At 44.0% G+C, this 24,097-nt stretch overlaps 1 protein-coding gene across 5 annotated transcripts in view; it reads left to right on the forward strand.

The window, feature by feature from the left end:
* CARS2 (cysteinyl-tRNA synthetase 2, mitochondrial) overlaps window positions 1–24,097 on the forward strand; it is a 263,903-nt gene that overhangs the window by 130,879 nt on the left and 108,927 nt on the right. For all 5 annotated transcript variants that reach the window (XM_030201547.1, XM_030201546.1, XM_030201544.1 and 2 more), the window contains one exon: window positions 16,983–17,063. In XM_030201547.1, coding sequence (XP_030057407.1) covers window positions 16,983–17,063 — 81 coding nt within the window. The remainder of the gene's footprint in view (window positions 1–16,982; window positions 17,064–24,097) is intronic.

The following is a 24,097-nucleotide window of genomic DNA, read 5'->3' on the forward strand; positions in this document are numbered from 1 at the left end:
CAAGAAGGTCTGGAGAAGGGCCTGTCGCTCAGTTCCCTTAAAGTCCAGGTAGCGGCTCTGGCTTGCTTCAGGGGCCGCCTGAAGGGTGCTTCCCTGGCTTCGCAGCCAGATGTGGTGCGTTTTCTCAAGGGAGTTAATCACCTGCGCCCTCCTCTGCACTCGGTGGTGCCTGCGTGGAATCTCAATCTGGTGCTAAGAGCATTACAGAAGCCGCCTTTTGAACCCTTGTCGAGGGCATCTCTGAAAGACCTGACGTTGAAAGCAGTCTTTTTGGTGGCTATCACTTCAGCCAGAAGAGTTTCCGAGCTCCAGGCGCTCTCATGTCGAGAGCCTTTTCTGCAGTTCACTGAGGCAGGAGTGGCTATTCGCACAGTGCCTTCCTTCCTGCCCAAGATTGTTTCTCGCTTCCATGTGAATCAGCAGCTCTGTCTCCCTTCCTTTCGTAGGGAGGACTACCCAGAGGAATACTCTGCTCTTAAATATCTGGATGTGATACGAGTCATCATCAGATACTTGGAAGTGACCAATGATTTCCGGAAATCGGATCATCTGTTTGTCCTGTTTGCAGGTCCTTGTAAGGGTCTGCAGGCTGCTAAGCCTACAGTGGCAAGATGGGTCAAGGAAGCCATTGCAGCGGCTTATGTGGCCGCAGGGAAGGTGCTGCCTATCCAGCTGAAGGCTCACTCCACTAGAGCTCAGGCGGCCTCGATGGCAGAGGCCGGGTCCGTCTCCTTGGAAGAGATATGCAAGGCGGCAACTTGGGCATCGGCCCATACATTCTCCAAGCATTACCGCTTGACTGTGGCGGCACGGGCGGAGGCCCGGTTTGGAGCTTCAGTGTTGAGGTCAGGGATTTCAATGTCCCGCCCTGGGTGAGTACTGCTTCGGTACATCCCACCAGTCTATGGATTGATCAGCATGATGATATGGAAGGTAAAATTATGTATCATACCTGATAATTTTCTTTCCATTAATCATAGCTGATCAATCCATAGCCCCTCCCAGATATCTGTACTGTTTATATTCTGGTTGAATTTTAGGTTCAAGTTTAGTCTTCAGTTACTTCAGGAGGACTTCGTGTTCAAGTTTTTTCACTTGGATTCTTCAAGAGTTGAGACGAGTTTGTGTTACAGTGAGCTGCTGCATTCCTCTCCCCTCCGTTTTACGGGGCTGGATTGAGACTTAAATTCTGCCGGCACTCCCTCCCGCTTCGTGCGGCTGTAGGGTAGCTTTGTACCCCTCCCGCTTCGGCGGTGTTAGGGTCAGTCAGCTCCTCCCGCGGTTGCGGTTGCAGGATAAGCCAGATCCCCCCGCATCGGCGGGGTGGTGCCCCTCCCCCGCTCCGCGGGGATGAGCTGGACGGATTCCCCTCCCCCAATTGTGTGGGGATGAGCTGAGTTATTTCCCCTCCCCCGTTTCGGCGGTGGTGAGCTGGGCAGAGTGTCCCTTTGTGGGTGTAATTCTCTAAGTGCTGAGTCCCGCGGATGGAGCTTTGATATCGACATACTGAGGAGTTTCCGGCAGCACATGACCACATATAGGGAGGCAAAGTTTGCTCTCTATCTCCACCTGCTGGTAGATGGACACAACCCACCAGTCTATGGATTGATCAGCTATGATTAATGGAAAGAAAATTATCAGGTATGATACATAATTTTACCATAGATCTGTTAAAATTTTCTTATCAGAATGTATGTCAAATCAAATATTGCTTTGTCTCATGAGAGGAAATTGAAAAAGCCAGCCCCACTCAGGAAGAAAGATTCAGTAGAGGGAAAATGATAGTTGGAACCAGAGAAATTGATCAGTTTGAGCCACTTGATAAAAACAAAGTTTGTGTTAGAAGAGTTTCAAATGATGACACAATATTTGTGGCCATCATTTTTCAGCAAACAGCTCTGACATCTATTCCAAAAATAACAGGCTCTGTATCCCTCAGAAGAGAATTGCCAGCCACCACTACCTTTGGTCTCTTAGTGGTTACTGATCCAGCAACTTTGGAGATTTTGAGCTCAGATTGTTCCTTTCTCTGGGATGCTTTCACCACCTCCACTTCCAGGGCTGCATATCGGTTCTTCAGTTGGAGGGCAGGTGGAGTCATGATATCGATCCTGCAGGGTCTCATGCTCCGAGTCCAGTTGTCCTTTTTCAGTACAGCTGCTTCTTCCCCACTACTGAAAATCTTTGCTTTATGAAGCATTTCATCGGTTTATTTCTCATTCTCATAGATACTTTTCAACCTTGCCACCTCTCTGTTCTTTCACTTTTTAATGAGGGATTCCAGCTGAAGACATCTTGCACATGGAGCCAGCCCCTCTCCTGGGATCACATTTTTTGTCTGCACAGAGGCAGAAGTTGTAACTGAGGCAACAGCTTTGATGACATGGTTTCCCAGCCATACTGCAGTTGCAGAAGTATTTGCACCTGGAAAAGCCCTACCAGAGTCCCTAACTTTCCTCAGCTGTCCTGTTGGCTAAAAGTAGCAGCTGTCTCCTTTTGTGTAAGGTCTAACCTTCACAATTGCGGGGACTTCAAAAGAAATTATTTAGGTCACCTCTCCTTTTGAAATGGAGGTAAAAAGAAAATTCTGGAGGAAGCAAGCAAGCAAGCAAAGAAGCACCTTAAAGAGAAAATTAAATTCTCTGTAGTAAGATGAGGGGAAAAAATATAAAGCGACAATTTCCCCAGCAATATAAAATCAGAATTTAAATAAACTCATCCCTAAAATAAATTAGGCACAGCACTTGGTGCAAAAAAAAAAAAAATTGTCAATCTACAGTGTCTACCTCCTAATTGGCTGGAGAGCCTATGAATCAAAGATCAGCCTGGGGGTGGGAGGGAATTAAACAGAGGCTTCCCCTCAACTACTATCTCTGCTCTAAACTAATGATATGCCATCTCTAAAGTGCACCCTAAAATACTAAACTAGACTCTAAAACGCTATTTATATAAAATTCTAACAGAGACTTAAAAGGCTACAGTATAGTCTAAACTGACTATTCTAACTCAGTAGAGTAATTTGTCATAAAAAGACAATGAAATTACCTATTCAACTCTTAAGTTTGAATTTAATTTCCAGTAGGTAAGATACACCAGTGAAGTTTTCCTCCCCTCTACAGGTCCTCTCGGCACCTCTTCAGGAATCTGCAAACTGTGTGGCAGTGCATAATTGTGAATGCTGCTTATATTCTAGTGATCCTAATTCTGAAACCAGAAGGAATCTTGTTCTCAAATTTTGCAGATTGTACTTTGAGACCTCCAAGTACATTTACACAAAGTTTAATCAAAATGAAAATGGTCAAGTGGTGATGATTTCAGGAATTGGTCCACTTGATATGGACTTGACCCCATTGTTAATTACTCTTTCCTGGAGCAGGACTCTCCATGCAACAGGCTTGGCCAGGTTGTCCTCTAGGATCTATTTGGGGTTTAGAATCCAACTCCGTTCCCCCATGGTCTTTCTTCAGTTCCTGGTTGTCTTAAAAAAAGAATAGAAAAAATGAAATATGACTTGTTGCCACCAAAAATATTGATGCTTGCCTGATGTGAATTCCCCCTTTCTTAGCATGAGCTCCACTGTTTTGAACCAGTGGTGTTATCCCTTCCTACCAGCACATGGAGTTAGAGAAAACTGAATTTTGCCAGTGACATCACCAGCATAAGTAGAAGAGATGCTTGCTGGAACAATCCAGTATTTTTCTTTTATTTTAAGCAGGTGCTGATGGTGCTCCTGTCTGTAGCCTAGCTCCCCACTGTGCTAGCCACGGCTGCATAGCATGGTTCAGCCTAACAGCCGCTCCCAGGTCACAGTCTCAGGACCGTACCTGGTTGAGCTCAGAGCCTAGCTCCACAGTCCCCTGGTCGCACTTCTTAGTGGCACTGTGTAAGGCTTTGGCTCAATCCTGCAGGGCCTTGCCCAAGGGGTGCAGTCCCCATACAGGCTCCCCCTGCAGCTCCCAGGCTTTCCAAAATACTCTCTTTGGCAGCCAATATACCAAACAAAAATCAATTGGCCTGGCTAGCTAATGCCCTTTTAAGAGGCTAATGCTATTGTAACGTACTAAGTAGGGAATTTCCCTCTAGGCGCATCCAGAGAGCCGGGGACAGCAGATATGCCAGAGCCCCAGGTCAAAGTAGGTTGGGGCAGTCAGGCAGGCCAACGCACTTCTGCCATGGTGTAGGGTGGTATGCGGCCTTCAGAGCCAGCAGCTGAGTAATGGGTTGTTTTTATAGTGTATAAATGTGTCTCATTCAGTCTGCCTTTCAGTGAGCATTCTATTTGCTGTTCCCTTCCCCCTTCAGCTAAAATGGATACATTGCTCACACACACTGTTTCTGCCAGGGCAAGTTGGCAGTTATAATCTTCTCTTCTCTGTCAATTCATTCTGACAGAGAAAGAGAAAAATTCCCTGGTCATGTGATGGGCTTTTTCATTCATGTCCACCCCGGGTCACTCGGCGGGGAGTCCTGGTGGGGGCCCCAGTAGTTTTTGGCTCCAGAGCTTGACCTAGTTGGCTAAGCAGGCCCTACACAGGTCCCCTCTTGAGACCTAATCCTAGCCCTAACCCTCATTTACTTGGGGGGGGGGGGGGGGGGGCCCGTTTTGGGGTCTCAACATTGTGGAATGGATCTGGTTGATCCAGAGTATTTGGGTTTTTCGGAGGGAGTGGAGGAGGATTTGAAGGTCTTCTTGGGCTCCCAGTCCCCCGTGGACTCCAGTTCCGAGGACCCGAAGTCTCATGGGTTTAGGCTCCTTTATCATGAGGATCTGTCTCGTCTCTTAGCACATAAGCACCACCGTACTGGGATAAGACCAAGGGTCCATCAAGCCCAGCATCCTGTCTCCGACAGCGGCCAATCCAGGCTTCAAGAACCCGGCAACCCCCGCCCCCCCCCCCCCCCCCCCCCAAAAAAAAAAAAAAAAATTAATAATGTTCAATGGACTTTTCCCTCAGGAATCTGTCCAAACCCCCTTTAAATTCCGTAAGGCCAGCTGCTGTCACTACATTCTCCAGCAACGAGTTCCAGAGTCTAACTACACGCTGAGTAAAGAAAAACTTTCTCCTATTTGTTTTAAATGTACCATATTCTAGCTTCATCTTGTGTCCCCTGGTTTTGTTGTTGTTTGAAAGTGTAAACAAACGCTTCAAATCTGTCCGCTCTACTCTGCTTATTATCTTGTAGACTTCTATCATATCACCCCTCAGCCGCCTTTTCTCCAAGCTGAAGAGCCCTAACCTTCTCAGCCTTTCCTCATAGGGAAGTCTTTCCATTCCCTTTATCATTTTCGTCGCCCTTCTCTTCACCGTTTCTAATTCCTTTATATCTTTTTTGCGATGCGGTGACCAGAATTGGACACAATACTCGCGGTGCGGTCGCACCATGGAGTGATACAACGGCATTATAACATCCTCGTGTTTGTTTTCCATCCCTTTCCTAATAATACTCAACATTCTGTGCGCTTTCTTACCCGCCGCAGCACACTGAGCAGAAGTTTTTAACGTCTTATCCACGATGACTCCCAGATCCCTTTCTAGGTCCGTAACTCCTAATGCGGAACCTTGCATGACATAGCTGTAATTCGGGTTCCTCTTATCCACATGCATCACTTTGCACTTGTCAACATTGAACTTCATCTGCCACTTGCACGCCCAATCCCCCAGTCTCGCGAAGTCCTCCTGTAATCTTTCACACTCCTCCTGTGTCTTGATGACCCTGAATAATTTTGTGTCATCTCCGAATTTAATTACACTAGTTACTCCCATCTCTAGATCGTGGAGGCCTTGGCTGTGCTTAAGCTTTCCTCAGCGGGTCCCTCGGGGCCCGTTTTTCATTCATAAGGTCAGGGCTGCTGAGGTGGGGGGGGGGGGGCAAAAATCTCCAGGACAGGCCTCCAAAGGGGGGGCCTGGTGCTGGCAAGCTGCTTCTTGCTGCCTGCTTCCAGGTCTGTGCGCCCCTGTTCCTTTTTGCCACCCAGGACCCAGATGATTGTATTAGCATGATATCGCATTAATGCAGTCATCCGGGTCCTGACTCCCGGCATGGACAGGAGCAGGAGAGAACAGACCATGGGAGTAGGCACGCAGGAAGCAGCTTGCTGGTGCTGGGCCCGGCCCCCCTCCCTTTGGAGGCAAAGACAGAAAGGTAAGGGATGGGCAGAAGCAGCAGTGTGAATGGCCGGGGGGGGGGGGGGGAGTGACTTGCGGCGGTCCGGTTTTGCCCCAGGCCCAGCTATGTCCTTGGTGGCCCTGCATAAGGTCCTCATCTGCTTGATTAGGACGGAGTGGGAGTTCCTGGATGGTCCCCTTGGGATCACCGGGGCTTTTGCTCATCTCTCTGCCTTTGCTCAGAAGGTTGAGAAATGTTGGGTCTTTCTGAGGGTGGACACCCTGGTTATGGCAGTTAATGCAGGTGACCACTGTAGCTGTCTAAGAGGGCTCGGCACTCAGGGAGCTCCATGAAAAGAATGTGGAACAGCAGCTCTACCTGACCTTATCAGTGGGGGATCCAACATTCAGGCTGCTAGTTGTGGCAGTTAGATAGCTCCATGCTGTGTTGTTTCAAGCGGTTGCCTGGAGTTCTCGAAGGTTTCTCGTCTGGAGTCTGGGATGGCCTTTATGGATGGATGTTCTATATGCTAGGGTCAGTCTGGCTTCCCTCTCTGTGGTGGCGTTGGGGGTTGCTGTTGGTTGTGTGGGTATGGCTTCCAAGAAGCTTTTGAGTCAGCTGTCCTTACAGGTTGCTTGTTCTTTGGTGATGACTTGGAGAAGTTGGTGAAGGATATAGAGGAGGTGTGTCTCTCCGTTGCTCTGAGCTGCACAGGGGTGCGCAGCGATCCTTGGCCTCATTTGGCCCCTGCCCAAAGAGGGTGCCACTCATTTCTGGTGGGAGTCAGACTGTCTCTCTTCTGCAATAAGTGGGTCTGCATCACCTCAGATTAGGGAGTTCTGAAGGTAGTTGAGAGAGAATACTCTATGGAGTTTGCCCATCTGGTTCCGGATGCCATCATGACCTCTCAAACAGTTTTGGGATTACTTGCAGCTCATGGGCTCCAGAGCCAGTGCGAAGGTGGAGTGCTTTTCAGTCGCCGGAGGTACCCGGACTCTCACAGCATAGATGCTCTGATACAGCCTTGGCTGGTAGCAGACCCCCTGCCACGTCTTTCTCTATGGCCTCTCATTGGTCACTTGTTCCCACAGTTGCACATCATCCTTATTTGGTTTTGCATCAGATTGGCCTTGCAGACCTTGGCGTGTGGATCTCCAGTGTCTGTTGGTGGAGGATCTGCTTCCGTTACCTAGGGGTTGGGGTCTGCTCCAGCGAGGACTGGTAGATATGGAAGATCCTGGACCCCTTTTGGCTTATGGTTTGGCTTTTGAGAGGTGATTAGAGAAGTGTGGGTTTTCTTCCATAGTGCTTTCTACCAGTTTTGCTCCAGAAAGTCCTCTACATTCCTGGCTTATATCAAGATCTGGCATGTCTTTGAATCCTGTTGTGGGGTACGGTCCCCATCTCCCTGGAGGACTCAGGTTCCCAATGTTTTGGGTTTTCTGCAGCAGGACCTGGAACCAGGGGCCTTGAGCTCCCTGAGGATCCAGGTGGCTGTGTTCTCCAGCTTTTGGGAGAAGGGAAAGGGCATCTCTCTGGCTTTGCTTAGAGAGGTAGCTCAGTTTCTGAAGGGGGTGGTACATCTATGCCCCCCTCCTTTCTTTATTGGGACCTCAGTCTGGTCCCCTGGGCGCTGTCCTAGGCTCCATTTTATCTCCTGTGCTTGGCTTCCAGCAAGGACCCAACCCTCAAGACAGTGTTTTTGGTGGCCATCACCTCTGCTAAGAGGGTTTCTGAGTTACAGGCCCTGTTGTCAGATCCCTAACTCTCCTTCTCAGGGGATTCCGTGTCCTTGCGCACGGTACTATCTTTTCTTCCAGAGATGGTGTCTCTGTTCCATGTGAATCAGGAAGTTTGCCCTCCATGGTGGCGCAGGTATCGTTGTTGGAGGTTTCACAAGCTAGATGAGGAGAAGTTAAGGAATATGGTCCGCTGATCATTTTCAGGTTTCAAAATCACCCACCCCCATTTTCCCCCTCCCCCAGCCTGATTGATCTATTTGGAATAAGTAAGTAATATGAATGATAGATATTGTAATACTATAACCTTTTAATTTGTATTTATGTGGATAGTAGTCATTGATGTATAAATTGATGACAATGGGTGTTTTGGGAGTTTTGGTTTTATTTGACTATGAAACAAAAGTTAATGACCTTTAGTTACATGTTACATAAGCTTGCTAGCAACAAGTTTGAATGATAAAATGTGCAAGAATGAGGAGAATGTTTGTTTTTGAAACTCTGATTATCAAGAATTTGTGAAGCAGCTGGTAAATTAGGTTATTTCAGTTCTGGTATTCTTGATTACTATTAACTCTGGACAAGAATTTTGGTTAGTTATGATAGTATTTTTATGTGCTTTTCTGTTTTTTAGAGAGCAATTCAGTGCTGCTAGATGCTAAGTGTTGCAAAATGTATATGCCCATAGGGACCCTAGTAGGTATATGCCTCTCTTAAAGTTTTCTTTAGTGTTTTCTATTTCTATACCAGCATAAGACTGCCTTTTGATAAATGAGTGGTGGGGGGAGGTTAAAGGATATGGTCCATTGATTACTTTGAGGTTTTAAAATCTTTCCCCCCTCCCCACCTGGTTTGAAATGTTTGGAATAAGTAAGCAATATGAATGGTATATATTGTAAATATTTAACCTTTTAATTTTGTAATTATGTGGATAGTAGTTAATGATGTATAAATTGATGTCAATAGATGTTTTGGAGATTTTGGTTTTAATTGACTATGATTAAGACAGAAAAGTTAATGAATAGCCCTTTGACCTTTAGCTTTGGTTCGTGAAACTCCATCAAGAATATGTGCAGCAACTGGTAAGTTAGGTTATTTTAGTCTTGGTATTTTTGATTACTGTTCACTTTGGACAAGAATTTTGGTTAGTTATGATAGTGTTTTTTATGTGCTTTTCTGTTTTTTTAGAGAGCAATTCAGTGCTGCTAGATGCTAACAACTGCTAGGTGTATGTGCCCCTTTTAAAGCTGTCCATTTTTAAATCTGTTTGAAAGTTTTTAAAATTGTTTTTGAGTTGTACTAATACCAGTATGTTTTATTATCTGGATATTAAAATGATACATGTCTTTAATAGTAACTAACTTGTGATATTAATATGAGAGAGAATTTTTTATGATTCATAATAGTTATTTTTGACTTTATGTGTTTCTTTCAGTGTAAAGTAAATCCCCTGACACAGCCTCTTGGGAGGCAAAACACAGTCACGTTGGGTTATTTTTAATAAAGTTTTGTGGTTTCTGAACGTTGACTGTGATCCATTCTGTTCTTTGATTGCTGGATTGTCCACTGCCAGAAACAGGATGCTGGGCTTGATGGACCTTGGTCTAACTCAGCGTGGCTTTTCTTGCATTCTTAGGTTATGTTCTAATTTTGGAAAACAGAATAAGCTTGATTACTACAGATTTTACACGTTAGCAGAATACTTACCTCAGTCACACACAGAACAAAGGCCCTCACCAAATAGTGAATAAGTGACTACAAATTGGAAATAGGCAGACAAAAACTAAACTCTTTGCTCTGTCCATTCCATTCATCCTCATTCTTGTCTTTTCAGTTCTTGTGGGCAGAAGAGGTGGGGAACTAACAAGAAGTAAGGGCTGGATCTGTCATTAAAGCAAGTGCTTTGTTTATTCCAGCTTCACCCTTCTCTGCACACTACATGGGAAAGGGGGTGGGATTTGATATACTGCCTCTGTGGTTACAATCAAAGCAGTTTACATATTATATAGAAGTATTTATACTTGGGGCAGTGGAGGGTCAGGTGACTTACCCAGCATCACAAGGAGCTACAGTGGGAATAGAACCCTGGGTTCTCAAAATATTGCACTGACAATTAGGCCACTCCATGGGATGGAAAGGGCTGGAACAAAGCAAAGGGCTGTTTTTTTTTTGTTTGTTTTTTGCTGCCTGAGATTTGGGGCTCTAGCTATTAGGACAGAGCCCTCTGTGCTCATGCCTAATAAACCTTTTGGTGCTGTTCCCAAAAATTGTGCCACTCTACATGATTGCCTAGTTTATTATTATTTAGTGCTTGATTTACTACCAAACCTAACTGGTAGTTCACAGCGGTTTACAAAACAAACAGTACATATATCAAAGTAAGGAAAAGGAACTACAAAATTCAGACTGTCTAAGAGAAGAAAAAAACCCTAAGTGATTCATACATTGTGTTCATCCTGTAGTGACATTGCAAGATGGCCAAAGCACACCACTGGAAAAAGCATTTGATAGAGCTGATTCTTGCTGTTCGGCCAGGATTTTAGTGCAGCACTTGCTTGATGTGTCAGAGGCAATGTGTGATAAGAGGAGAAAAATACTGGAGGCTTTCCATTGATTTTGTGCTGAGCTTGGAAATAGAAGTAAACAGAAAAGCCCAAAGGGAGAAGACACATGTATAAATATATATGTACAATATACTTAGGGATAGGCAGTGGGGCTCTGTCTGTTGGTGGAGTGGAGGAGTAGCCTAATGTACAGTGGGCTGAGAACCTGTGGACTGGGTTCAATTCCCACTATGGGTCCCTGTGATCCTGGGCAAGTCACCCAACTCTCCATTGCCTCGGGTACAAAAACTTAGGGCCCTGTTTACTAAGCAGCGCTAAGGGCATGCTAGCATTTTTAGAGTACGCAAAACAGCGCATTCTAAATGCTAAAGACACCCATAGGAATATATGGGTGTCTCTATGTTTAACGCACACTAAAAATACTAGCACATCTTAGTAAACAGGGCCCTTAGATTGTGAGCCCAGTAGGGACAAAGAAAGTACCTTCATATAATAATAAATGTAAACTGCTTCGGTTGTACCACTGAAAGGTGGTATATCAAATCCATGGCCCTTTAATCTGTGTGACTTTGGTGACTGCACTAGCTAGAAGGTGGTTTAGGCATAGGGTTACCATAGTTGCAGAGACAAAAAAAGAGGACACAAAAAATAAAAATGGTTACTATCTTTTCTAAGGAAAATATTTAATCATATCAGATGTGTAAGTGTTTTTTAGTTAATAAACACACATTAAATGGTGACCGACTTACAGCAGACTTCATCTCCTGACAAGGAACCAAAATCTCCCACTGAGCGGCCTTTTCTTCAGCAGTAGCAGGATATGTCATTCTGGGAAGGTCTCTCCTGCTGCTGCTAGAAGGAGAAGTTACTGCTGGTGCTGCTGTGAGTAGGGTTACTATATTTGTGGAGACAAAAAAAAAGGATACAAAAAATAAAATGCTGCCCTATCCCGTCCTTGGCCCAGCCCCAGGTGCACAGTCACCTTTATCCTCCAAGAAAGCCGGATTCTATAAACAGTGAAAAACTGGTAAAAGTAACAGAAATGCATTTCTTCCGTAGTCTAAATACAAAATTAGAAAATGTACGTATCCAAAAAAAGCAAACATCCATGAGTAGCATGTCCCCTTTTTCTTACCCCCTCCATTGATGAGCAGCATGTCCCCCTCTCCTCTCCATCCCCTTTTATTAATGTTTTGCATTTCCCCTTTTTTCCTTCCCTCCCCGCCATGTACAGCATATCCCCCTCTCCTCTCCCATCCATGAGCATTTGCCCCCTTCTCATCATCCATGAGCAGCTTGCCCCCCTTCTCTCCCACCCCTCCTGGGCCTACCTTGCAGCCCTGGTGGTCTAGTGGTCTCTTCAGGGCAGGAAAGAAACCCACTCTTTACCGCCTGCTACACTGATCTCCCCGCTGCTGCCGCTTGAAAATGGCTGCCGAGACTTCAAGCAGTGGCCTCGCACGATATCTCGCAAGGCCTCCGCTTGAAGTCTCGGCAGCCATTTTCAAGAAGCAGCAGTAGCAGGGAGGTCAGTGTCAGCAGGCAGTAAAGAGTGGAGTTCTTTTCTGCCCCTAAGAGGCCACTAGACCACCAGGATGATGCGCTATGGTAGGCAGTGGGCGAGTGGAGAAGGCAAGACCGTCCGTCTGCACACCCACCAACCTGCCAGCCCACCCAGAAACTCGGACAAACGGGCTGGCTGAAAATAAAACCCATCTGGACCCCTCGACAGCCCCCTGAAAAGGAGTACATGTCCGGGATAATCCGGATGTATGATAAGTTAAACTTAGCTGTGAGTGGGGGCGGGTCATAAATCTTACCAGAAGTGCAGATATCTCTCCTCAACTTTGGCTGGCTTCTGAGATACATGTCAAAGGTCTTTGCATGACATATGCTTAAAGTTGTTCTGCACAAACAAAATTCCTTTAAACCAGCAAGGAAACAGAGAGATCAGTAATGCCTTTCTCTTTCTTTAGCACCCCCATGTGTCCAGACTGACTAATAGGTTAGAGACATGTTGGTCATAGGCACAGAAAGAGGATATTTTCCTAAAATTAAAAAAACTTGGAGGGCATATTTGAAGAAGATCAGCATATCCACCAGACAGCTTCAGTTTTGTTGCATGGATAATGGCGCCATCAGACCTGGAGGAGGACATAGAGAGCCCCATGTGTGTTCAGATTTATGTTGTGGATATTTGCTGGTATATAGATGTATGTTGTGATGGAAGCAAATGTAACAGCATAGTGTGCATGCACTTTCTTCTTTAGAGTTGAAGCAGCATTCTGGTGCTACTTGAATCTCATTTCTTACTACAGTACTAAAGCCCTTTACACCTGTTTCTAAAAACATGTCCAAGGAGAAGTAAAAGGGTAATGTTTCCATTATAAAACTCTATAATGTCCTATTATTTTAAAAAATGTTTTATTCTGAAAGGTAAATTATTTTACTGCAAACATTTAGATAAGAAAAATGCATTTATATACTATATATATATACAGTTCCTTGCAAAAGTCTTCACATCATTTTACAGCTTTGTACTCAGTTTAGAGGGATGGCCTGATTGAAGTGTAGTACCTTTCTAAGTTATTTCCATTTTAGTGCCCCAAGAAATATTGAAAAACACGGAAATTTACTCATAACCTATTATGGGTTTTACATATAAACATAGAAAATGACAGCAAAGACGGACAATTTGGCTTCTATTTTGCCCATCCAACAAGCAGCCCAGTATCTGTAATGCCTTGCTTCTGTGATATTCTTGGCAGTATTCCCATGCTTTATTACATTCTGATAACATCCTAGTTAACCTTCAATATGAGGCTGTTCCATGCACTCACTACCCTTTATGTAAAAAAATATTTCTTTAAATTCTGAGTCCTCTCTAATCCTATGACCCTTCACTCCAGAGCCTCCTTACCATTGAAAAAGGCCTGACTCCCATGTATTTCTACCTTGAAGGTATTTAAATGTCTCTTATCTCCCCTTTCCCACCTTTCTTTATACATTTCTATATCTTTAAATCTACCCCTATATGCTTTATGACTAAGACTAGCTTTATCTCTTTTATATCTTTTTCAAAGGTGTGGTCTCCAGAATTGCACACAGTACTCCAATAAGGTGTCATCAGAGACTTGTTCAGAAGTAGCGTTGCCTCCTTTTTTCCTGCTGACCATTTATCTCTTAATTAATCTACTCAAACATGCTTTTGGCTTTTGCTATAAACTTAATTACCTGTTTAACCACCTTAAGATAATCAGATACCATCAGCCCCAGACCCTGCTGTTTTGTACATAGAATTTCACCCCCTATAATGTACCGTACTACCCCCTAGGGCAGGGGTGGGCAATTTGGGTTTTCAAGATTTCCACAATGAATATGTATTGTATTTGTTTATTGTAAACCGTTTAGATCTGTTGAAGTTGAGCAGTATATCAAATTTTAATAAAACATCTGTTTGCATATAGTGGAAGCAGTACATACAAATCAATCTCGTGTATATTGTAAGAGGGAAACTGGAATAAAAGGAGAAACCTTCCTAGGCCCACCCCCTTTCCCTCTTATTTCAGGGGAGAAAGGTAAGCATAGAAAATTCAGTGCAATTAAGGCTTCCCCCAGTAGAGGGTACTGGGATTCACTGAAGCTGAGAGGAGGGTGGAATGAAAAAATGGGGAAGAATAATCTTGAAAAACCCCGGTGGGGGAGTGGCTTCCTGGGGAGGAGCGAGGGTATATAAAAGCTCACATTGAAGCAGGGGAGGGTGAAGGAATGAGAGAGCCCATGGAGGTTGAGGAGTATCCCAGAGCAGAGGATGGTCAAGGCTATGAGGAAGGTGTACCAGGTGCCCAAGCCCCAGAGGAGGAGAGGGGGAGGTTCAATACATTTAATTACCTATAAAGGTAGTGGTAAGCAATGCTTCAAAGAAAGGAACTGATGGGCCGATGATCAGAGGCAAATGATCAGAGGCAAATGCAGGCACTAGAGGCTATTAGTGCCATATTAGCGCCTGCGTTTGTTACCGCCCCATGTTCAGAGCCCCCGAGTGCGTGAAACAACGCACTTGTGGGCTCTGAACACAACTAGCATGCAAAACAGGGCTCTTAGCGCAAGTAGCATGCAAATGCATGCTAAACGTAGTCCTCCCCAATGATCAGCGAGCAGCACGCCAAACATTGGCGCACTGTCTGTGGCAAACCCTACGCCAGCGAGCTGGTGTTAGGGTTTGCAGACCATTGGGGAGGAATGGTGAGCCCTATCCAGCATTCATTTGCATGTTAGCAGGCCGCACATCGCCCCCCCAATACAGCCCCCTCCCCACAGGAGCAGGAACCCCCCCCCCAGCAACACGGACTGGATGTCCGGCAGACCTCCAGTCCCCCCTACCCCCTTGGCACAAGTTCAGAGTGGGGGGGGGGGGACTGGAGATCTGGTGGGTCTCCAGTCCCCATAACCCCCCTAGCATCCCCCCAAGAAAAGGCTGGGTGACACAGTGGTCTGCAAATCAAGCCCCCCCCCTGACTTGGTGGTCTAGTGGCCCTCTTCCCCACCTCCTACCTTTGTTGGAAGAGGGAGGTAGACTCCCTCCTCTTCCGCCACCTCAAAAATGGTAATGTCCGGCCCTGCCCAGTGCATCCTGGGATGCGATGGGCAGGACTTGACACCATATAAGGAAGTGGGTGTTCGTTGGGGGCACTAGGCCACCAGGGCCATGCTGTTTGGGGTCTGGTGGTCCCATGGACCTCCAGATCTGTGTTTGACAGGTCTGGGCTTTTGACAGCCCAGACCTGTCAAACAAGTGCAGGAGGATTGTTCCTGAGTGCATGCTCCTATGATCAGAGATAATAGCGCACATAAATTTGCATGCTATTATCTCTGATCATAGGGGCGTAAAGCCCTGCGCTGTTCCAGTGCTGTTTTTAAAGCGCTGTTTGGAACAGCTCAGGGCTTTCGATCATCTGGGCATGAGTGCATAACCTATGAAGGAGTGGCCTAGTGGTTAGAGCACCGGTCTTGCAATCCGGAGGTGGCCAAATCCTGCTGCTGCTCCTTGTGATCTTGGGCAAGTCACTTAACCCTCCATTGCCTCAGGTACAAACTTAGATTGTGAGCCCTCCTGGGACAGAGAAATATCCAGTGTACCTGAATGTAATTCACCTTGAGCTACTACTGAAAAAGGTGTGAGCAAAATCTAAATAAGTAAATAAATGCAGCATAAGCCATCTGGGTTGTGAGTAAAGGGTTTTGGGTCTGCCAGCATTTGAGCCCTAGGCTTATTAGGGGAAAGGGTCAAACTTTTTCTTGTGAACATTTTTGTTAAGATTAAAAAGACTGAGAAGGCTTGCTATCTAATGTGTGGGGGTTTTTTTTTTGTTTGTTTGTTACTGAAAATCTCTGGTCTATTGTGAATATGTTGGGGAAAAGCACAAGAAGAGTTTCATTTTTTTTTTCTGTCCAAAACTGCTGAATGACTAAAAACCTGCAAGGAATCAGGTGTGGAAAGTTAGACTGACCTTGGTGGGAGAGGAAGGAAGTGAATGTAGGAACCTGTTGCACATGTTTTTTCCCCCCCAATCTTTAATGAAGGGCATGGCTGTTTTCTTTTCTTTCATGGGGAGAAGGAAAGGAAATGAACTAGAAAAGTAAGAACCCTTTTATCATTGACCAGAAAAGAGGACCAAAAGATTGTTTAGGGAACCAATCATCCTAATGGAAAAAGGGACTGTCTAGCTTGACTATGGGAGGGAAAAGAAGGCCTTGTGGTCGGTGGACTATTTCTCTGGAGACTTCTTTTTTTCTGGGGAAAAGGTTCCCAACTTCATAGCACCTCCTGTTGGAAGGAAAAGGAGTTGGACAGCCATCTCCTAGAGAGAAGGAGCTGGGAACATTTCTTCCACATGGAGACCTGGGATAGAAGGAGGAGTGTCTGGAGGAACCCTGATGTCATTTTTGGATCAGTGGGGGGAGTATGTTACAATATTTGTGTTAGAAATCTTGAAAACCTGACTGGGTTGAGGCCCTCAAGGACCCTGGTTGCCCAAGCCTGCCCTAAGGTTTTATAGCTCAAATACACGAACCTGTATTTTTTTGCATTAACTCTAGACCATTGTTCAGGCTTCACTAGATCTTTCTTTCCTTATGTTTTCATATGCTTTATTACACAGATTTTGGAAACTGATCTAATCTGGGTTAGCTATGACAAAGGTTGTGAAGACTTATGCAATGAAGACATTTTGGTTACTGATTCTTAATAATTTTTGAATATTTCGATACTTGTTCTTTGATGTTGAAATTGTAAGAGTGTTGTGGAGACGGTGAAATCAGCTCTTACTTTAATGCATTATGAATTACAATTTTTTTAAACAGCAAAATGTGAAAAACATACAAGGGCATTGAAGATTTCTATAAGATACTGTGGTTTTAGCAAGCCTATTTATTGGGCCATATGAACATCTTGTCTTTAAAGAAAATATACTCATGGAACAGAAATATTAATGCAGTCCACTGTGCTTTGGTAACTAAAAGTGGTGTGTGTGCATTTTTTAAAATGTACTCTTTCTTTTTTTTTTTCTAGGCAATGTTTATTTTGATGTCAAGTCTATTGGAGACAAGTATGGGAAATTAACTAAACTTCCTCCTATAGAGAATGAACAAGGTATTGTAATAATTAGTAGATTCTTTTTAAATAAGTAACTATTCTGAAGTGTTTATTTGTAACATTTGTATCCCACATTTTCCCACCCATTAGCAGGCTCAATGTGGCTTGCAAAATACTGTAAAGGCGAACGCCAAGTCCGGTAGTGTAAACAAATATAGATTGAAATAGGGGTCAGGTAAGGTTAGGGTATAAGGTACAATAAGGGTCAACGATAATAAGGAATATATAATGTCCAATACGATCTAAGGTTATGTTGTGTTGCAGAGTTGATGCATTTAAGTTTAGCCATTATGAGTTTTAAAATAAAACTATTGGAGCAAAAATAGTTGAGATATTTACAGTTTGGGTTTGATGGGGAGTCTTCAATGCAGAAATTTCTCAAGAATTATAAATGAAAGTATCTCAGTAGTTTCAATTGGAAAAAAAACACCGTTGTATGACTGGAGCCTACTTCTTAGAAGGAAGGCTCGCACTGAGTGGTTCTCATTCCACAAATTGCCAGTTATCTTCCTCAGCACAAGGGTCCCATTATTGCCTTCAGTAGTTGGCTGTGCTAGTGTTGGTAAGCAAAGTGAATTACTTGCTTAGGTGGGGATGGTTCTTAGTTGACTCCTGGTGATCTGTAGATGAGTTGAGCCTTGTGTACACCTTGGTCAAGATGTTTCATCCCTCTGGGTGACCTTCTTTCCAGGGATGACTCTTCCTGCTTCCAAGCAGGTTGTTTCTGCAGGCTGGGGTATTCAGTTGGCTTTGGTGGAGTGCATGCCAACTGGTTACTTTGCCCTCTTGTGGAGAGGATGATTCTTCAGTGATACTATACCAACAGTGGCACAAAGGTGGTGAGCCTCGCGGGGGGGGGGGGGGGGGGGGGCGGGGGGGAGCTCTCAGGGCCTCCCAGATGGCTTCTCTAAAGTGCTGGAGGTTCTGTTCCCTCCTAGTCCTTTGGCAACCAGGGGAGTGTAAAGGGACCAGCTTCTGTAAGCTCATGCTTTGCTCCCATCGCTTAATCTAGTGCCGAGATACCTCCTCCCCCCCTTTCCAGGACAGGGATACACTACATCAACTGGCTCACCTTTATCCATATGTTTATTTATGCCTTCAAAGAAATTAATGAAACTGGTGAGGCAAGACTTTCTTTGGCTGACTCCATGCTGACTTGAACCCATTAAACCATGTTTATCTACATGTTCCATAATTTTATTCTTTATAACAGTTTCTACTGTTTTTCCCAGCAGTGAAGTCCACAGATAGCTTAGTTAATTCCTGATCCTAAAGACATTAGGAGCCCAGTACATTCTGCAGGGATCAGTGCAGGACCTGTAATTTGCAGTGCCTGTTCTGTATTGACCTTCCAGTTCTGCAGTTCAGACTGGAGAGTTTCATCTCTAGAACCTCCCTGGAGTCCTTCTGCACCTGGAGGGCTTGTGTTTTGGTTTTTTCCCCCCTGGAGTCTCTGTTCAATAGGTGCTAGAGATTTCCAGCCCTCCTTGGGCATGCTGTTTCAAGTGGTACACCCTTTGGTTACGTTTGGAGTTCCCACTGGCTGCTGTGATTAATTTTGGGTCCTTCCTGGCCTGTGGGATTCACAGAGAGATGCTTGTCTGGCTGTCACTGCTGTTGGTGTATTACGTGGTTTATAACTTGCTTTGGTTTCGGCCTTGGCAGCTGTTTGCAAGTTGATCAGTTTGGAATCTCCAAATTGCCCAGGACAGGGATCCTTCAGTAGATCACCACCTTCTTGCACTATGCAGCCTATAATTCATGGTTGCTTGGGGAGCAGAGGAGTCTTGATGGTACTCTCAGCAGTTCAACTGGGCTCTGGCCTTGAGGGGCAGGTTCCGCCTTGCCATTATCTATAAAGCTCTTTGCTGTCCAAATCAGGGAGTTGGGAAGAAACCTGGGGTGTTTCTAAGTGAGTTTGCTGTAGGGGTCTTGGGCAGAAATCTCACAGGTCCCTTAGTTGGAAGCCTGCATTCCCTAGTCAGGAATGCCCTAGTGAGAGTGGCCTCCCCTGTCTCTCATAAATTCTAGGTCTAGGGGAAGGTATATTTACCAGTCTGCAGGCACTCAGTATGGGCTCATCTGCTTGAGTGTTCAGGTTGGGGTTTTCCCATAGACATTTATTACAGGGCTGTGAGATTGTACCCAAATATTGGAGGGCCAGTTAACATGGGTTCATGTCTATCATAAATTCCTTCTTAGGACACATCTTGTTCACTAAATAAAATATTGGTGTGGTTCAAGTTCTTTTTGAGGTCTGCAGTTGCCCCAGAGCCCTTGTCATTGAGAGTTATTTCCAGATGGATTGTTCCACATAGTTCTGGCATCCAGGGGGACGCCTTCTGCTCAAAGTTTGTTAGCTCGATAGGTTGGGCTGGAGTGGTTACACTTCCCATACCTGGCTCAATTCTTCTGTCCTCTCCCTATGCTCATCTTTAGGGAAGATTCATTGCTGGACACTGTGGACTCCTACAGTTCCTCCCATAGTCAGTAGGGCTGAATGGCAGCAACATGCATTTCCTCAGATGGTTGCTAGGTCCAATTTTAGTCAGACCAGGGATCCTTGTAGTTTATTTTCTCCTTCCTGTGAGCGTCCTGTTCGGGGCCAGTTCTAACCTATATGTGGTATGTCTCATCCCAATGTGGCTTTTCTCTCCTTGCTTCCTTTCTCAGCAGTCTTGCTGGACTGATTAGAGTGTTTGGCTTTCTAGACCAACTCATTTGGAGAGTGTTCTACCTCTGGAGGTGTCAGTACAGTGTTTCATGAGGCTATGGGCTCTGGATCCTTTGAGGGTTGTCGTGCTCTCATTGCAGTGCAGATGCCCAGGGCCAGATATATCTACCGTGAGAGGGCAGTGTTTGTGGAGGTTTGGTCTTCAGCGCTTTGGTATGTCCCACTTGTCTGAGCTGCTCTAGCAGGATGATGAGGAAAGTGAAATTTGTTCGTATCTCCTAATTTCCTTTCCTTGAGTCCTACTCAACCAGTCCAGACCCACTCCGGAAGACTGTAGCTAGAATCCTTCATTATGGTCTAGTGCCTGAATATGTTTTTTAGGATTCCTTGGGGATAATTGAGGATTGAATTTATTGGCCCTCAGGGAGCCTTGAACCGACATGATTATCTCCCAGTTGGTGAGAGGTTATATGTGTGTACTTGATGCAAGGAGCTCCTAGCTCTCAGAGAATGAATCCGTTCTCTTGAGGCTACAGTAGCAGACTTGGAGGGGCTTGGATGTTGTAGAGAAGTCCCACTTCTAGTCTGGCAGCCCCTGTGCTGCCCTGGAGGAGGGAGGTCTCCAAGCTTCACCCCAGTGAGTTAGGAAGTGATGCAATATCCTCTCGTACTGAGGATGTGCCTCCAGGAGCTTCGGCCCAAGAGGAAAGTATTAGGACAGCTATTGTAGTTGATGATTCGATCATTAGGCATGGAGATAGCTGGGTGGCTGGTGGGCATGAGGATTGCCCCGTCACTTGGCTGCCTGGTTTGAAGGCGGAGGACCTTGCGCATCACCTAGGTAAGATTTTAGATAGTGCTGGGGAGGAGCAGGCTGTCTTGGTACATGTGGTAGCAATGACATAGGAAAATGTGGGAGGGCGGTTCTAGAAGCCAAATTTAGGCTCTTAGGTAGAAAGTTGAAATCCAGATCCTCCAGGGTAGCGCAGGACTCAATGTGTGGTTGACAGGTTGGTGCAAGGATAAAGGATTTAGTTTTGTTAGGAACTGGACAACATTCTAGGGAAGGGTGAGCCTTTTCTGAAAGGATGGTATTTAACCTTAACCTGGATGGATCCAAGCTGCTGGTGCTTTGAAATAAAGCCAGGAGTGTTTAATGGGAGAACAGAGTAAAGGATGCAGATTATCCCCATCAACTTCAAAGCAACTTGTAGATACTAGGAAAAAACACAACCTGAAGTGTCTATATACAAATATTAGAAGCCTTAAAAATAAGATGGGAGCATTGAAGGTAGATATAATAGAGACCTGGTGGAAGGAGGACAATCAATGGGACACTGTGTTTATCAGGATACAAATTATATCGCATTGATAGAGTGGATCAAATTAGAGGGGGTGTTTCGCTATATGTTAGAGGGCATTGAGTCAAACAAAATTAATATTCTACATGAAACAGAGAGCAGCGTGGAATCCTTGTGGATAGAAATTCCATGTGTGAATGGAAAGAGTATACTGGTAGAGCTGTACCACCGTCTGCCAGGACAGAATGGACAGACAGATGAACAAATGTTTATAGAAATTGGGAAAGCAAATTGGGCAACATTATAATAATGCATGATTTCAATTTCCCCAGTATTGACAGGATAAATGCTATATCAGGGAGTGCTAGGGAGATAAAATTCTTAGATGTTTTAATAAATGACTGCTTCTTGGAGCAACTGGTCAAAGAACCGACAAGAGGGGGAGTTATTTTAGATCTAGTCCTTAGTGGAATGCAGAGATAAGTGTTGGATCCACTGGGAAACAGTGATCATAACATGATCAAATTTGAACTGATATCTGGAGTAAAGTCACTAAAGTAAAACTACTGTAGCAGCATTTAATTTTCAAAAAGGTGACCATGACAAAATGAGGAGAATAGTTAAAAAGAAGCTGAAAGGGTCAGCCACAAAGGTTAGGACTTTAAATCAGGTGTGGATGTTGTTTAAAAAAAAAAATCCTATTGTGGAAGCTCAGACCAGATGTATTCCACATATTAACAAAGATATAAAGAAGAGCAAATGACAGCCAGTGTGGTTAAAAGGTAAAGTGAGAGAGGCTATTAGAGTCAAAAGAGCATCCTTCAAAGAATGGAAAAAGGATCCAAATGAAGAAAATAAGAAGCAACATAAACAGTGTCAAGCTAGATGCAAAGCACTGATAATGAAAGCTAAAAGAGAATATAAAGAAAAACTTTTCAGTGGAGACAAAAACTCATAGTAACGCTTTTTTCAGGTACATCAGAAGCAGAAAGCCTGTGAGGGAATCCATGGGACCGTTAAATCATGAAGGAGCAAAAGGGGCAGTCAGGAAGGACAAGGCCATAGTGGAGAGAGAGAGTGAATTTTTTGCTTCGATCTTTACGGAAGAAGATGTAAGAGGTAATAATAACAATGAACTTATATTCCGCCATATACCCTACGGTTCAATGCCGATCACAATTATAAAGAAACTGGATATCTCCAGGAAGTACAAAATTAAGAAAAAAACCCCATCTATCTAATCATTACAGTTCAAAACAAATTTTCTAAATAAGTTTTAATTTTCTTACGAAACTGGTTATATTTTGTCTCAGAAGTTGTTATAGCTAGAATATCTTTATCCAACTGATCTGCTTGATAAGGTAAAAAAGCATCCAATATTCTAGTTCTTTCGAAATTCTTTAGAGGAGGATATGTAAATAAAGCCCATGTTTTAGTGACTCTAGTTTTTTTTTTACAAAATACAAAGTGATCCAAAAAATAAAGTGAAACCAAACCGTACGATGTTTTATAAATAAGACAGAAAATTTTAAACAACTTTTTCAGAGAAAAAAAATCAGACGTAACGCTGTAGCAGAAATGGTTTTTCATGCGCTACGATGCGGAGTAACTGAAAGAAATCTCAGTGAATCTGGAAGTTGCGCTGAACCAAGTTGACAAGTTAGAGTGATAAATCACCTGGACTGGATGGCATACATCCCAGGGTACTGAAAGAACTCAGACATGACATTGCTGATATGTTAGTGATCTGTAGCCTATTGTTAAAATCTTCCATAGTACCTGAAGATTGGAGGGTAATGCTGAGTTTTCAAAAGGGTTCCAGGGATGATCTGAGAAATTACACACCAGTAAGCCTGATTTCAGTGCTGGAGAAAATAATGGAAACTATTTTTATAAAAAATAAAATTATGGAACACGTAGGCAAACATGGTTTATTGTGACACCATTTCTTTGAAGTTGTAAATAAACATGTGGATAAAGGTGAGCTAGTTGATGTAGTGTATCTATATTTTCACAAAAGTTTTTGACAAAGTTCCTCATGAGACTCCTGAGAAAATTTAAGTGTCATGGGTTTGGAAGCACTGTCCTTCTGTGGATTAGGAATTTGTTATTGGACAGGAAGCAGAGGGTAGGGTTAAATGGCCAAGGAGGGTGAATAGTGGAGTGCTGCAGGGATCTCTACTGGAACCGGTGTTATTTAACATATTTATAAATGATTTGGAAAATGGAACAAGAGTGAGGTGATTACGTTTGCAGGAAGACCTTAGGAAACTGGAAGACTGGGCATCCAAATGTGAGATGAAATTTAATGTGGACAGATGCACATTTGGAAGAAAATCCGAATCATAGTTACCCGATACTAAGGTCCACCTTAGGAGTCAGCAAACAAGAAAAAGATCTAGGTGTCATTTTACACAATATGCAGAAATTTTCTGCCCAGTGTATGGCGGTGACCAAAAAAGCAAACAGGATGCTGGGAATTATTAGGAGAGGGATGCAAAATAAGACCAAGAATATTATAATACCTCTGTATCACTCCATGTTGCGATCTCACCTTTAGTATTGCGGTCAAATCTGGTCGCTGTATCTCAAAAAAGATATAGCGAAATCAGAAAAGGTTCAAAGAAGAGCAACCAAAATGATAAAGGGGAATGTAGAGAAAATATTTTGTTAATATAGGGTTAATCATTCTTACAATTTCTAAATAAATGTAGATTCTAAGAAGAGGAACAGTTCAGCTCTGACCTTGTGCATTACAAGTAGAACTGAATGTTCTTAGATATGCTTTTTGGCCAGCTAGCTAACTAACAGTCTAGAGCTTTTTGGCCAGCTAGCTAACTAACAGTCTAGAACTGTAACATGTTTGAAATGTATTTGTGATGACAGACACACAGACACCATGTTTGGGATAATGTCTTTTTATTTTTCTTGAATCTATTTGTTAAAGAAACATGCCACTTATTTCTATCATGTTGACAATTTATTCTTTTCTTTAATTCTTTTGGGTATATTACTGGAATGATTACTAAGCTTAAATACTTCACATTCTGTCTACA

The sequence above is a fragment of the Microcaecilia unicolor genome, chromosome 4 (genome assembly GCF_901765095.1).
Source record: "Microcaecilia unicolor chromosome 4, aMicUni1.1, whole genome shotgun sequence".
NCBI lineage: Eukaryota > Metazoa > Chordata > Amphibia > Gymnophiona > Siphonopidae > Microcaecilia > Microcaecilia unicolor.